The 15,687-nt window shown below is 43.4% G+C and overlaps 1 protein-coding gene across 1 annotated transcript in view; it reads left to right on the forward strand.

The window, feature by feature from the left end:
• The window catches only part of PXDC1 (PX domain containing 1), a 37,999-nt gene extending 24,645 nt beyond the window's left edge, over positions 1 to 13,354 (forward strand). The window contains exons 3-5 of the mRNA XM_083449680.1: positions 282 to 399; positions 5,941 to 6,052; positions 11,224 to 13,354. Of these exons, the coding sequence (XP_083305806.1) occupies positions 282 to 399; positions 5,941 to 6,052; positions 11,224 to 11,341 (348 nt within the window). The 3' untranslated portion in view covers positions 11,342 to 13,354. The remainder of the gene's footprint in view (positions 1 to 281; positions 400 to 5,940; positions 6,053 to 11,223) is intronic.
• Positions 13,355 to 15,687: the final 2,333 nt, after the last annotated feature.

Below are 15,687 nucleotides of genomic sequence, written 5' to 3' on the forward strand. Positions count from 1 at the left end.
GCAGCAAAGAAGTAGGTGGCAAGCCCAGAGGGGATCCTGGACCCTTCATCTGTGTGTTGCCTTTGTGGTTAAAACCAGATCCCACTCTTTCACTTCCTATATTATTGGGCCAATTCCATGTTTAAACACACATGGCTGCCATTATTGTGTCTTGTTGACCCTGCTTAGAATGTGCTCCTTCAGTAAATAAAGGCAACCATGAAAATGAACTCTCAGATGAGATTTCCCCCCGTTCCTGAGGTCTTGTAATTATATTTTTCTTTTTTATCCTTTTTCTCCAGTACTCCAGATCAGAAGTTGTCCTCACCTTCTTTGAAAGATCTCCTTTAGATCAGGTGTTAAAAAACGACAATGTCCATAAAATTCAACCAAGCTTTCAAAGTCCAGTTAAAATATCAGGTAAGAGTTATCAACATGCTTTAGCGACAATAGTTAATATTACTGTTTTACCCATCTTCATCCATATGGTTCAAAAGAGAGTCACTTTCACTCTATCCTCCCCCCTTTCCTAAGGCTTCTCAAAGGATTTTACTCCAAAAATGAGAATTACTTCATTGTTTCCCCATGCCTTCTAATTTTCTTTGAAACTGGATGCTACTGGAGACATGGTAATTGACAGGATGATCTGGGCTGCTGTGATAATTCTTAAGTAACCTCTGCAGGAGCTATTATCTAAAGTGGTTAGGGGGTGTAATCTAGTTTTTGTGTGTGCTGATCTTGGATAATACTGTTCAGGACAGTCACACAGGGAGCTGAACACATGTTGGAGTAATAGCAGTTCCTCCCACCACTGTAAAATGCTTCTGAATGTTGTTAGATGCTTCCAAGGTCCCTTTCAAAAATAACCAATGTGGCATCCTCCAGACTTTGTTGGACTCCAGATTGCAACAGGCCCAGCCAGCGTGGCAGGAAGGGTGGGAGTTGTAGTCCAACAACATTTGGATGGAACCACATTGCCTACACCAGCTTTCTATAATGGCTGTGTTTGGACATCATACTGAAGACTCCCTAGGGCAGCTCAGTTGACAAAGCATGAGACTCTTCATCACTGGGTAATGGAATTGAGCCCCGCATTGGGCAAACGATTCCTGCATTACAGGGGGCGTGGATTAGATGACTCTCGTGGTCCTTTCAAACCCTCCAGTTCTCTGATTCTAAAGCACAATGTAAAGCTTTGTTTGATTCAGTCTTATACGTTTTAGCTAACTGAAGCAAAAATCATATAAAGAAGCAATGATTCTTCAACATCAGCTTCGTTGGACTGGTCATGTTGTGCGGATGCCTGATGATCGTCTTCCAAAGCAACTACTCTATTCCAAGCTTAAAAATGGAAAGCGTAATGCTTTCAACAAAAGAGGTTTAAAGCCTCTCTCAAGGCACATCTAAAAAAAATGTAGTATAAACACCGACAACTGGGAAGCACTGGCCTGCGAGTGCTCCAGTTGGAGAACATCCTTAACAAAGGTGTCATGGGCTTTGAAGATGCTCAAACTCAGCACGAAAAGGAGGAATGTGCTAAGAGGAAGGCACGCTTGGCAAATCCACACCATGATCAACTCCCGCCCGGAAACCAATGTCCCCACTGTGGAAGGACGTGTGGATCCAGAATAGGCCTCCACAGTCACTGATGAACTCATTATTAAAACCGTGTCTATGGAAGATAATTTTACTTGGCTACGAGTGATCGCCAAAGAAGAAGAAAAAGCAGGTGGGAGGACTTTGGTAATCTTTCATAATATGGCGCCATTTGTGAGCCCATAATTTGGCACCCCAAATGGATCTTCTCAATCATGTATCTTCTCAGTTTTGCACCCCCTTGGCTCAGCACCCTGTCCAGGGGAACTGCCCTCCATCAGGTGCTGAGTCCTATTGTGTCAGGGGCTGGCTGGATGAGGAAGAGTGGTGAGAGCCGTCTGTCCAAGAGGGCACAGAGGACAACAACTTAGATCCCGGATCCTGATGGTGGGACACAGAAAAGCAGTCTGCAGAAGAGATGAGCTGGGAGATGCTAGAAGCAGGGGGTTTGAGCGATCCGGAATTGGCCTCCACAGTCAAGAAGAAGAAGAAGAAGAAGAAGAAGAAGAAGAAGAAGAAGAAGAGCTAACTGAATCAAAAAACCATTTAAAGAAGGACTTGGAAAGAGGCAGAGGGGGCAGAGGTCCACTTCAGGCAGGAGAGAGGGAGATAGGATCTGTATATTCCCTCTCCTTTCCTTTGAAAGTTGACGTCCCATTCAGAAAGGCTGTGACTCACTGGTAAAGCAACTGTGGTTCGATCTCTGGCATCTTCAGATGGGGGGGGCACCCCTATCAGAGACCCTTGAGAGCAGCTGTCATTCAGTGTAGACAACACTGAGCTAGACGCATGGATGACTCAGTGTAAGGCAGCTTCCTATGTTCCTAGAATCTTGCAGGGTAGAATTATCCAGTGTTTTTGCTAACTGCTAAGGTAGTATTTAAGCTTGGAAGAGAAAAGCTGCAGTCTCAAGGATGCAAGAAAAAAAGCTAATGCTAATCTAGGCTGCATCAACAGAAGTCTAGCGTCACAATCAAGGGAAGCAATAATCCCACTCTATTCTGCCTTGGTCAGACCACCCTTGGAATACTGTGTGCTGTTCTGGGAGGCACAGTTTAAGAAGGATGTTGACAAGCTGCAATATGTGCAGAGGAGGGCAACCAAGATGATCAAGGGTCTGGAAGCCAAGCCTGATGAGGAACGGTTGGGTATGTTTAGCCTGGATAAGAATCATAGAATTGTAGAGTTGAAAGGGGCCACAATGCTCATCTGATCCAACCCCCTACAGTGCAGGAATCTTTTGCCCAATGTGGAGCTCGAACCCACAATCCTGAGATTAAGTGTCTCATGCTCTGTTGACTGGGTGATCCACAGGGAATGAGAGGAGATATGATGTTGTTGTTTAGTCGTTTAGTCGTGTCTGACTCTTTGTGACCCCATGGACCAGAGCACGCCAGGCACTCCTGTCTTCCACTGCCTCCCGCAGTTTGGTCAAACTCATGCTGGTAGCTTCGAGAACACTGCCCAACCATCTCGTCCTCTGTCGTCCCCTTCTCCTTGTGCCCTCCATCTTTCCCAACATCAGGGTCTTTTCCAGGGAGTCTTCTCTTCTCATGAGGTGGCCAAAGTATTGGAGCCTCAGCTTCAGGATCTGTCCTTCCAGTGAGCACTCAGGGCTGATTTCCTTCAGAATGGATAGGTTTGATCTTCTTGCAGTCCATGGGACTCTCCAGCACCATAATTCAAAAGCATCAATTCTTTGGCGATCAGCCTTCTTTATGGTCCAGCTCTCACTTCCATACATCACTACTGGGAAAACCATAGCTTTTACTATACGGACCTTTGTTGGCAAGGAGATATGATAGCCATCTTCAGATATCTAAGGGCTGTCACGGGGAAGATGGGGCAAGCTTGCCCTGCTCTGGAGGGTAGGGTCCAAACCAATGGATTCAAATTGCAAGAAAGGCGATTCCAAGCTGTTTGGCAGCGGAATGTGTTCTCTCATAAGGTGGTGGACTCTCCTTCCTTGGAGGTTTCTAAGCGGAGTTTGGATGGCCATCATGGTGCGCTTTGGTGGAGATTCCTGCATTGCAGGGTGTTGGAATGGATGGTGCTCAGGGTCTCTTCTAATTCTACAATTCTATGATTCTGTGTGGGGAGAAAAGCAAAGCAAAATAATATTCTGGTCATATTTCACATTGGATCTGCTGCGGTTTTGTTTGTTGGCCATTTGTTATCATCCAAAGAAGATTGGAAAGGGGAAAGGGAGGACATATTTTGTATTCAATAAAGAAAAGCCTGTTCCCAAAACAGTCTCTCTCCAGATTAAAGAGGAAGGAAAGCATACCAGATGGTAAGAGGCTTGAGTCTGGAGTTTACGTCTCAGTCTGCAGTACAATCCTTTGTTGCAGAAGATGAGTCATACTTTAAGTGCACTTCCTGATGGGTTAGGAGAAGGAGGGCAGCAGAGACAGGGAACTGATAGAAAACTTAACAATAAATGTGCTTTTACTAAGCTCAGAATAGGCAGAAGAATCATCCTTCTGCTCAAGTGTTGTGTCTGAGTGAAGATAATGAGAATATGCTTAAAACCAAGAATAACAGACGGTTTAGTTTCATCTTGCACAGCCAGGTTAGTGTGACAAAGTGAGCAAAATCTTTTAGGGGTTCCCGGAATAAAGTTTCTGGCTTTAAAATCCCGTACCTAATTAGAGAATTTCTCCATTATTTTTGCACAAAACACTGGCGTGTAAGGTACAAGAGCCCTTTCATTCTCTCTCCTCCCCCCTCTCTTTTCCTCCCATTGAAAATCTGTTACCAAAGGCTGTCATTTCTTGGCAAAATTCAGTTCAAGACAAACAGAATTGCAGCCTCCCACGCTAATTGAATACTGAGAAGTTTACAATCCCCATCATAACGGTTTCTGTCACAGTTGAGGAATCAAAAGTCAAATGTCTCTTGTTATGCATATGCGTCCCACTTCCAAGTGGGGAGCTATTCCAAGGGTACAGTGCTCATGCAGGAGTCAGTTTGTTTGGAAGAAGGTCACTGGCATTATTTACACACATTACATAGAATCATAGGATGGTAGAGTTGGAAGGGAACCCAAGGATCATCTAGTCCAACCCCCTGCAATGCAGGAATATGCAGCTGTCCCTTACGGGGATCAAACTTGCAACCTTGGCATTATCAGCACCATGCTCTAACCAACTAAGCTATCCAGGCTGACCCAAAGAAGAATGAAATGCCACATATAGCCAGCAGGAGTCAGTGTTCTCATGTAGTCGCCCATCCAACTTTTTGCCCTTGTTGATTCTGCTTAGCAAATAAAGCACTTTTGGGTCGCTGCCACCAGAGCTATACGTGGAAATAAGTGAAAGGTTCACAACATTAAAACTTCAATAGATCCCACTTATCAATTCAATTTCTCAGGGTGGGGTGGGAGGGCGGCATTGTACCCTAAAATATGCTTTTAGCTCTCCAAGTTCAGTTTTGGGTGTCTGATTGGGCATGTTCCATGATTCAGTTTGGCCCAATTGGTAATTTTAGACCATGGGCTTAAAGGATCTTATTGGGAGGTAGGGTTATTTAAATACCAATTGCTCCACTTCTTTTACCTGTGGTCATACACCCCCTCGATGTATGGAAGTGAGAGCTGGACCATAAAGAAGGCTGATCGCCGAAGAATTGATGCTTTTGAATTATGGTGCTGGAGGAGGCTCTTGAGAGTCCCATGGACTGCAAGAAGATCAAACCTATCCATTCTTAAGGAATGGATCTGTCCTGAGTGCTCACTGGAAGGACAGATCCTGAAGCTGAGACTCCAATACTTTGGCCACCTCATGAGAAGAGAAGACTCCCTGGAAAAGACCCTGATGTTGGGAAAGATGGAGGGCACAAGGAGAAGGGGATGACAGAGGACGAGATGGTTGGACAGTGTTCTCGAAGCTACCAACATGAGTTTGACCAAACTGTGGGAGGCAGTGGAAGACAGGAGTGCCTGGTGTGCTCTGGTCCATGGGGTCACGAAGAGTCGGACACAACTAAACAACAACAACAACATACACCCCCTCATTTTTTCCCTTGTGGACTCCTCAAGGATGTTTACATCACTGACGTCTTACAGCTAGAAAGACCATAAGATGCTTTCTGTCTGAGAACAATTGGAATTTGCCAGTGATTTCTAAAGAGGCTGTTTATCCAAGAGATGGCCCATAAATTTCCTTTCGCTAAGGCTTAATCCATAAAGCAGAGATGCTTACATTAAATTTGTGTCGGTGTGTTCCTTTGTGGGTAAAATATTTATGTCTCCTTTTCCTCAAATAATGTTTGATTTGTGATCTCATTTGTTAGGTAGGCACACGTTTCTTTCCGGGATTAGTCCTCATATATTGATGTTTCCCCTTTTTCTTTCTTCTTCCATAGAAATCATGCGATCTAATGGGTTTTGTTTAGCCAACACTGAAACAATAGTCATTGATCACAGTATACCAAATGGGAAAGAAAAGCACTTAGATGTCGATTCAGCAGAACATTTGTAAGTATACATGGTATTTGAATGAATATTTCCACCCGTAAACATAAATGCCCATTCTCAACATCATTTTGTGTCATCCCAGGGTTGATCAAGAACCAAAATGTTAGACGAAGCTGTTTGATGAAATATATCGCCTCTTTTCCATGCCCCACCCCAAACAGGATCTAAGTTTGGGGTGAGAGTTTACCGTGGACCAATGCCTCTCATACTACCAAGAGCAGCATAATCTGGAGGAAAAGTAGACTGGAGATACAAGTCTGAGAACTAATATTGAGGTGGAAGATAACAGGGAGGGAACAATATTAGGGCTAGACGATATATTGTCCAAAACTCGTTTGAAGTCCCTATTGTGATAGCAGTTTCATAAATTTTGACCTGCCAATATATTGCGAATCATGATGTGTGTGTCTGTGTGCCATGCAAAAATCACAATGTGGGAAAAACTGTGAAGCCAGCCAATGCCTCTACAAAACTCCATTCTTATTTCAGACATTGCGATATACCAGCAGTGCTTTTTGCCCCCCATGGAGTATGCAGTACTGGCACCTCTTTTTTGTTGTTGTTAAAAATTGTGGGACCTACTGTAACAACTTCACGGTGAGTTCCGGCACCTATTTTTCTAGGAAACAAGCACTGTACACCAGTATATCGCAATGTTTAGCTGATGATATAACACAATTTTGAAAACCAGCTCCATCCTTATTTCAGACATTGTGATATATCAGTATATCATGATGTTTAGCTGGCGATATAGCACCATGTTGAAAACCAGGCATCACCCAGCCCTACTGTATGCCTCTACATAAAAAGGTAAAGGTACCCCGTTCCATCCTTATTTCAGACATTGTGATATATTGATATATAGCGATGTTTAGCTGGTGCTATAGTTCAATATTGAAAAGCAGGTATCACCCTGTGTTAGACAATATGTTTTTCCATTCTACCAAGATTGGGTTGAATGTAAAAGCATAAGAGAGGAATTGAATGGGGGCAGACATTAGAGAGGAGAGTTGAATCACAGCTAGGGGCAGGTAGTGAGAGGAGACAGCATGAATCAAGGAATGAAGTTCTATATGCCTTTACCTAGTTCAATATAATTTGGACACCCATCCCAGTGGCAGAGCTCTGAAACGCCAGTCTTTATCCCATTACCACGGCAACATGATGAGGCTGAGAATCCAAAGACTTGAATTTATTTGGGCATTCATAAGAAATTTAGATTTGCAAGCAATGAGTCGCTTGTAGATCCGAATCTCCTGTATAAATTAACATACAAAGTGGGACTCCTTTGACTTAGCGTTTTCCATTATAATGTGCGGCAGAGAGTCATTACGGATTGAATGTACCAGTCCAGCACAAGAGCACTCCTTTAGTTTTTATATCAGCACAACTGCTCCCTTGCAGCAACAGATTCCAATTGTGTGATCAGTTTTATGTTGTCTTCTCTTTGAATATATATATATTTATGTTGTGAACTTCCCTTCAATTGCTTGGGATTGTGTATTGAACCTTATCCAACCCAATCATGCTGGTTTGTGTGTATTGACACACAAACAAACAAACAAACAAACAACCAACACATACTCTTAATACAGCTACTATGAGTCAGGCAGGTGGTTATTATATTACTAATGCTGAATCCCAGTTGGCATTAGTATAGTACAGTACTGAAAACACTCTCTTTTCTATCTCCCATCCACTGCAAATATTGTTTTCTATGTTGCTTTAATGATAGGAGAAGAGTTTACAGATAGCAACCAAACCAAACTTTTAAATGCTGTCTTCATAGGCAGCTATGTTGACACTCTTCACTGCAGAAGATCCCTAGGAAATTCTGTTCTGGCAGGTAACTGATGTGTCACCTCAAGTAGTGTTAATTAGCTTCAGATAACAGTATCTTCAAGAACTTAAATATTTGCAGTGTAAAAACTGAACTCTTCATACGTCAAGACAGAAGAGAAAGGAGGAGGAAAGAAAAGATTGAAAACCAAAACGATTACAATAAAATGGATCGACAGTTGGTTTGCAGCATTTTTGGACTAGATCTAGTGGTTTCAGTCTTCAGATCCTTGCACACAGCAGTGGCCTGTTTTGTCTTAACAGCATGCAAGGATCTTGTTGTGTACATATCTTGCATGCAAGGATCTTGTTGTGTACATCTGAGTGGCCAGCTATTCCATAGGGATCTTGCAATCATACTCCACACAGCTAAATCCTCCACTGGTACTGTTGCTCATATTAATGAATGTCAGGGGCAGAAGCAGAAGTCACACTGGATGAGCTTCAGTGGGGGCTTGCTTATGCACATAGAATATATAGTAGGGACGCGGGTGGCACTGTGGTCTAAACCACTGAGCCTCTTAGGCTTGCTGGCCAGAAGGTTGGCAGTTCAAATCCCCACGGTGTTTCCGTGAGCTCTGGTTTCCATCACAGTGTCCTGTTGTGCCAGAAGCAGTTTAGTCCTGCTGACCACTTGACCCAGAAAGCTGTCTGTGGACAAACGCCGGCTCCCTCGGCCTGAAAGTGAGATGAGCGCTGCAACCCCATAGTCGCCTTTGACTGGACTTCACCGCCCAGGGGTCCTATTGCTTTTGGGACACAGGTGGCACTGTGGGTTAAACCACAGAGCCTAGAACTTGCCGATCAGAAGGTCGGTGGTTCGAATCCCCATGATGGGGTGAGCTCCCGTTGCTCGGTCCCTGCTCCTGCCAACCTAGCAGTTCGAAAGCACGTCAAAGTGCAAGTAGATAAATAGGTACCGCTCTGGCGGGAAGGTAAATGGCATTTTCGTGCACTGCTCTGGTTCGTCAGAAGTGGCTTAGTCATGCTGGCCACATGACCCAGAAGCTGTACGCCAGCTCCCTCAGCCAATAAAGCGAGATGAGCGGCACAACCCCAGAGTCGGTCACGACTGGACCTAATGGTCAGGGGTCCCTTTACCTTAACCTTTACCTTACCTATATAGTCTTGCAAGATGATTGAGGCAGCAGGGGGGATTGGTTTAAATTTCAATTAAACAGGAAGCAGACAAATATTTCCAACATCCTTCAGAAGGAGGTGTTTCTGATTCAGTAGGTGGCAGTCTCTCCTCTCGAGTTTTCATGCATGTGGAACATTAGATTGGCTTGATTGTTGCAGCCTTCCGGGTGTTTTAATCGCTGCAGTTATATTAGTTCAGAAGAACGGCTGAAGTGATCCAGCCATACTATAAAGTTCTCATGCCTAGAAAGATGTTCTAAGAGTGTCTTGTTAGCCTCAAAGAAGCAAGTCTTAGGTTGCAAGGACCATGATACTGCGATGGTAAATGACCTAGCAAGAGAGAGGCAGGGAATGCAAGTATCTTTCATCTAGTTTAGCTAAAATGTAAAGCTCATTTGTTCATGACTAAAATGAGGGGCAGTTTCCTAGCCACTGAATATAAAGTCATGTTCTCTGTGGCGGTTATTATTTTCAAATAATGCCCACAAATGTTGCAAATTCACAAGGAAGAGATCATGTAAGGCCATCAACAACAGGCCTAGAGCACAACTGAACATTCTGTCCTCTCACCAGCTTAGGGAAAATGTGTGGAGTTGCGGCCAATATTAACCTGGGCATTTAGTGGAGTTCCCACATGATCCATTCGGAACAAGTGAACTTCAATTCAGGATACCACATGACTATCAACAACGTCTGTGGTTGCTTGAATTCAGCCTGAAATGAAGGCCAGTTCGTACAGTGCACAGAATGGGACTACACCAGGAATGAAGTGTTTGCTTCCAAATATACCAACTTAGCTTACTACACTTTCATCAAGCCACTTTGGGTAGCTATGCATTTGTTTAAAGTAGAAGATGGGTGAGTTACGAGCCCCCAGTATGCGGCCAGCCACATGCTTCGTCAGATGCCAAGCTCAGCCCAGATCCCATCAACATTTTCCATCTACATTAATTTTTAGTCATGTTAACTGTCAGTGGGTGACCTCATAGGAATCAAAATGGAAGAAACAGGAGATTTTTACCATCTTAGCTATAACTAAGAGTTCTGGTCAAGAGATGACCCGTTGAAAGTAATGAACCTTATTTAGCTGTGCCAATTAATGTCAATGGGCCTGCTTTGAGTAGGGCTGGCATTGAATATCAGCTTGGATTTCTTTCTGCACTGCTTGCTATGTGCTAAGTAAAAAGGCCTTTGGAGAGGCTGTCAAAGGCTCTCAGAGTGAAGATATGGGCATTTGTTGCAAAAACCATGGCCATAGCATTTTCCAGTTAACTTCCTTTCTTCATCCTCCAATCCAAGTTATAATAAAATGAAACATTATTACTATTTGACATGACCCTCTTTGGTGACCCAGAGAGAAAAATGCTTGTTTTCAATCGGGGTGCAGGATTTTGGTCTGTTGGTTATATAGTTATTAGGAAGCTTTTGGTGACATGGAAAATGGTGGCCTGTGGACATTTGAGTGTAGACTCTGAAGCCTAGTGGGCTTGCCATAACCAAGAAGTATGACTTGAGCATAATTTGCATACTTCTGGTAGCCCTTCAAGCCTTTTCAGCTACTAGATCTGCATGCCAGTCAATTCAAACCATTGATTTGCTTGAGCAAAGGAATATGGAGCCTGAACAAAGAATTTCTGGGGACAACAACAAAGAAAACTCGGCAGGTCCCAAACATTATCTCCCCTGCAAAAGGCTTTTAGCACCATTGGTATTGTTGTGAACAAGCTGGTGGTTTTGAGCACTGTGATTAGGAAAACAGAACCATATACCAGGGGTCAGCAAACTTTCTTTTTTCCAGCAGGGGGCCGGTCCACTGTCCCTCAGACCTTGTGGGGGCCGCATATATATATATATATATATATATATATATATATATATATGAATGAAAGAATTCCTATGCCCCACAAATAACCCAGACATGCATTTTAAATAAAAGGACAAATGCTACTCATGTAAAAACACGGTGCCGGATTTAGAAGGCAATTGGGCTGGATCCGACCTCCGGGCCTGAGTTTGCCTACCGATGCCATATATTATCCCATAGTGCTTTCTGTCAAGGGCATCTGCCACTTCTCATGAGCTTAATTTCTGTTTCCTTATGTGCATTCCATCCCAAGGCACATTTCCCCTTTTTAATACAGTAGCATGACCAAGCAGGAATGACGTGAACTCCTTGTTTTGTCCCATTCTAGGTTTGAAAATGTTGGCGAATTTACCTCCGAGCTCGAGGGCAGCGATGACCCAGCAGCATATGTCACCAACTTGTCGTACTACCACCTGGTTCCCTTTGAAACTGATATTTTGGACTAAGAGTGCCAAACGAACTTTGTGGCTGACATCAGAGGGGCGTCTTTAAGCATGGCGTTCACCGTCCCATAGTTTTGCATTTGTCTTGAGATGCAAGGCAGAAAGGGGCTCGCTACATCTGTCTTGATGCTGGCACCTCTGCCTGGTTCTTTATCGTGGTTCCTGGAAGCAGCTTGTGAAGATGCCTTTCTATTCTAATGGACAAAGAGACATTCGTTTTGCCAAAGGGAATGAAGCAAAGACACCTGGAGCATCATAGGCCAAGGAACTACGTCATGCAGCAAAATCAGCAGCAACCACGCTGTTGACAAATCATTGGTGAATGTGCAAAAATCAGTGGCGCCGCTTCTTACTGATATACGGTAGAACTTGCAAAGACCATCCGCATTTCTCCTCCCTCAAGCTCCCTCTTACCAGAAGTACATTCTTAACCTTTTCCAATGAAAGACCTCCTGTGTTCAGTTTTCATTCCTCAGAGTGACAACTTCTAACAAGTGTCATGGTAGTTCATTCATTGAAAGATGCCTTATGTCATGCGTGCCTGCAGGAAATAAGCACATAAATGGATTGCTTAATTTAACTTATTCTAAGCCTGTGGTTTTATTTAATCATCCAAGGGCCTGTCTTTTTCACTTGAAATAATAATTAATAATAAATATAATTATAAAGGAAACAAGCAAGTTATATCCCAAGTTGGGGGAAAGGAAAAGAAATGCACAATTTTTATTTTTTAATTTTTTAACTGTACCTGAATTTTGGATGGGTCTGCTAGAAATGCTGTTAGGATTTCTCCCCTGTCTTGGAACCAGGAAATCTTTGCCGTTCTCACTATTGCAGGGTTTCCACCAGAATTGTCAGCTGGCTCTCTAGGGCAGGAATGAGGATCTTGGGGATCACCATATATTTGTGGACTACAACTTCCATCCATCATCCCTGACCATTGTCCATGCCAACTGGGAGTGATGGGAGTCTGTCTATGGCCCCCATTATTCTTCCTTCTCATTGCATTCAGAAATAAGCTTCATCCATCTACATGTGGACATTTTAAAGCTGTGCTACAGCAACAGGTGCAGCCTTATAAAAATCCACTAGCCCACTTTGACTCTAGCCCTCCCCCTCTGTTTGTCTTCTGGGGGTGGAAGCTTGACCAAAATAGCTGTACAGCAGGCAGAGTTTTGAACCTGGAAGACCTTCCATGGACAGCTATTAAGAAAACAAGTGCAATTTTGGAGGTCCTTGAAAGTGACAACCACATTGTCCCTTCTGCTTGCCACTGGCTTGGGGGAAAGCGTAAACAACTCTTGCATTCCCTGAAGGAGGACATGGCACAGAGACAAGTTCTGTAGGCCTGAATGGCACGGATGAGGAGGGAAAACTGGTTCTGTGGTGACAGTAGTGGGCTCTGTTAATATGAAGCATTTGAGGTAACAGCAGAAGCAGGCCTCAAAGCCTTTTAACTACTGAATGGTGCTGTGTTAAGCTTGGTTTTGGCTCCAGCTCCTAGGGTGGCAAAGCACCTGTTATCGCAGCTTATTCAACCACATACTGTGATGAAGCTGCTTAATAAAGGCACATCTAAACTATAGGCCTCAACTGGTTTAATTGCCATTCCTTCTACTCAGGGGGAATATGAAGAACTGTATTTCTGTGAGCCATGCTCCAGCAGAGTATTATCAACACCCACTGAAAATTATAGTTCCCAGAGGAAGGGGAAATGGTGGTTAAACTGAGATAAAACTGATAGAGGTGTTTAGTGGAATTGCCAGAAGTTGTGTGTAGGAAATGAAGAACAGAATACATTCCAAGTTCCTTGCTCCATTTGTTTCCCCCCAAGCTCCGAAGAATATGGTACATCGCCCTTTTCTCCTGTGAACCTTTCAGTATTCTTTTGTATATTGATTGTAAAACAAAATTTGCTAATGTAAATAGTAATAAATTATTGAGAACTCAACTCTTTTGCAAGAGATGTTTCCAATATATTTTAATGAAATAAAATATTACTCATTGTACGTGTAACACCTGGTGTTGAGCGTGATCTTAAGGTATTTGGCGTATGAAACTGCCATATGCTGTTGGTCCATCTAGTGTGATACTTCCTGCTCTGAATGGGAGTAGCTTTCTAAAGGACAGAATGGCTGTGAGGAACAAGGCAAACCCAGCACGCTCCAATGCAGAGCAGCAGCATGGGAGCGTCACATCATCATGGCACCAAGCAGGACCCCATTAACACAGAGAACTGAAGTGTCAACACGTTGTCTTGGAAGAAAGATGGCGTTTTGAGGTTACCATGTATTGAAGAGGAGTTGCTTATTTCTGTAACATGGTTTACCTTCAGTGTTCGTTTGGTTGTCCATCACTCTTCCTGGATCACTAGACAGTTGGACCATGGCTTGCACTTGCCACATGCCCTTATTCAAGATAGGGAACCTGCAGCTTGCTAGATGGTGCTAGACTCCAACTCCCATCAGCCCTGGCCAGGAAGGCTGCAGCTGATGGGAATGGCAGTCTAACAACCCTGAAAGGGTCGCAGATTCCTTGTCCCTGTACTACACAATTTTATCCTCACAAGGTACGCTACACAAAGCAATAGCGACTGGCTCTTTGGCTGAGCAGGGCTTAATGCCTGGGTCTCCCAGGTCTAAGTACATCACAATGTATTTGCTTGGTGGGAGAGAAATCTAAAAACGATCTCTTGAGAACCCAGAGCTATTTCTTTACTGGGACTGACAGAGCAACTGCACTGCTGTTGCTTTTTCTCTGCTTCCATCAATGGCACTGTGATGTCATTAATACCCAAAGGGAAATCCTGCTCTTAATACCAAATGTTGAGATGGATTAACTGTACTGTCTTTGGTGAAGCAATCTGGGGATTGCCCTCAAGCTCTTTCTAGTACAGAACTAACCAATTGTAACCTATAAAGTGATCATTTATGTCAATTCTTGCCGTTAGTTAGGTTACATAATTAAGTGTTATGTCCAGATGACAAGTCAAATCATGTTACTAAATTCCAGCTCTTTAAGGGGCTGGGGGGGGGGGGACAACAACTTGCCACAGTCTTAATAAAACTACGCACTGGTTAATTTTTGCTTCAATTGTAGAAGTTGAAAGTTTTATTTCTGCTGACTTGTAAGGACAGAGACTTGAACGTGGGGAAAAAATGCAATCACTAGAGATGGAAACAAAGGCACAGAGAGCTAAATACTTCTTCCGTTATAATATTGACTAGAATTTGGAATTATGCAATAAAGGGGATTGGCAGTAGGTTCAAGACAACGAAAGGAGATATATATTTTTCTCCGCACAGCATAGAAATGACTGATGGAATTTAAGCAAATATGAGATGTGGTGGCCATTAGCTTAAGTATTATAAGCTAACAGCTGGCTACTGCTGTTGTTTAGTCATTTAGTCGTGTCCGACTCTTTGTGACCCCATGGACCAGAGCAAGCCAGGCACTTCTGTCTTCCACTGCCTCCCGGAATTTGGTCAAACTCATGCTGGTAGCTTCAAGAACACTATCCAACCATCTCGTCCTCTGTTGTCCCCTTCTCCTTGTGCCCTCTATTTCCCAACATCAGGGTCTTTTCCAGGGAGTCTTCTCTTCTCATGAGGTGGCCAAAGTATTGGAGCCTCAGCTTCACAATCTGTCCTTCCAGTGAGCACTCAGGACAGATCCATTCCTTAAGAATGGATAGGTTTGATCTTCTTGCAGTCCATGGGACTCTCAAGAGTCTCCTCCAGCACCACAATTCAAAAGCATCAATTCTTTGGCGATCAGCCTTCTTTATGGTCCAGCTCTCACTTCCATACATCACTACTGGGAAAACCATAGCTTTTACTATACGGACCTTTGTTGGCAAGGTGATGTCTCTACTTTTTAAGATGCTGTCTAGGTTGGCTGGCTACTATTAGCAATATAATCACAACACTTTTGACTAATCCGGTGAGGCAGGGATTATCTTTTACGTACCTTTGTGCCAGAGATTGTCCAAGTACGTTGGCTGCTGTGTTTGTTTTAAAAAGCTTTCCGTAGTCGGTGCCAGCAAAGTAATTATCAAATCATCCTGTAAAAGCTGCTCCTTTACTTGAGTGCTTAACATACATTGTGGTAATAACTCTTGGTCATCTTAAGAATCTCTTTTTATTGTGGTCTATTCATGTTGCGGTTTCATTTGAGCCCCTGGAGTAAAATCCATTGTTGTTTCCCATTTAGGTTTTCAGAACCCAAACACATTCCTCTCTGCAACATACAGAAATCAGTGTATGACAGCTTGGCATCTGCCATCATTTTTACGCAAGGTCATTACTGTACTTGATGTCATATTAAAAAAAAAACCACAACCCACCCAA

This window comes from Podarcis tiliguerta (assembly GCF_965153285.1).
Source record: "Podarcis tiliguerta genome assembly, chromosome: 7".
Classification (NCBI taxonomy): domain Eukaryota; kingdom Metazoa; phylum Chordata; class Lepidosauria; order Squamata; family Lacertidae; genus Podarcis; species Podarcis tiliguerta.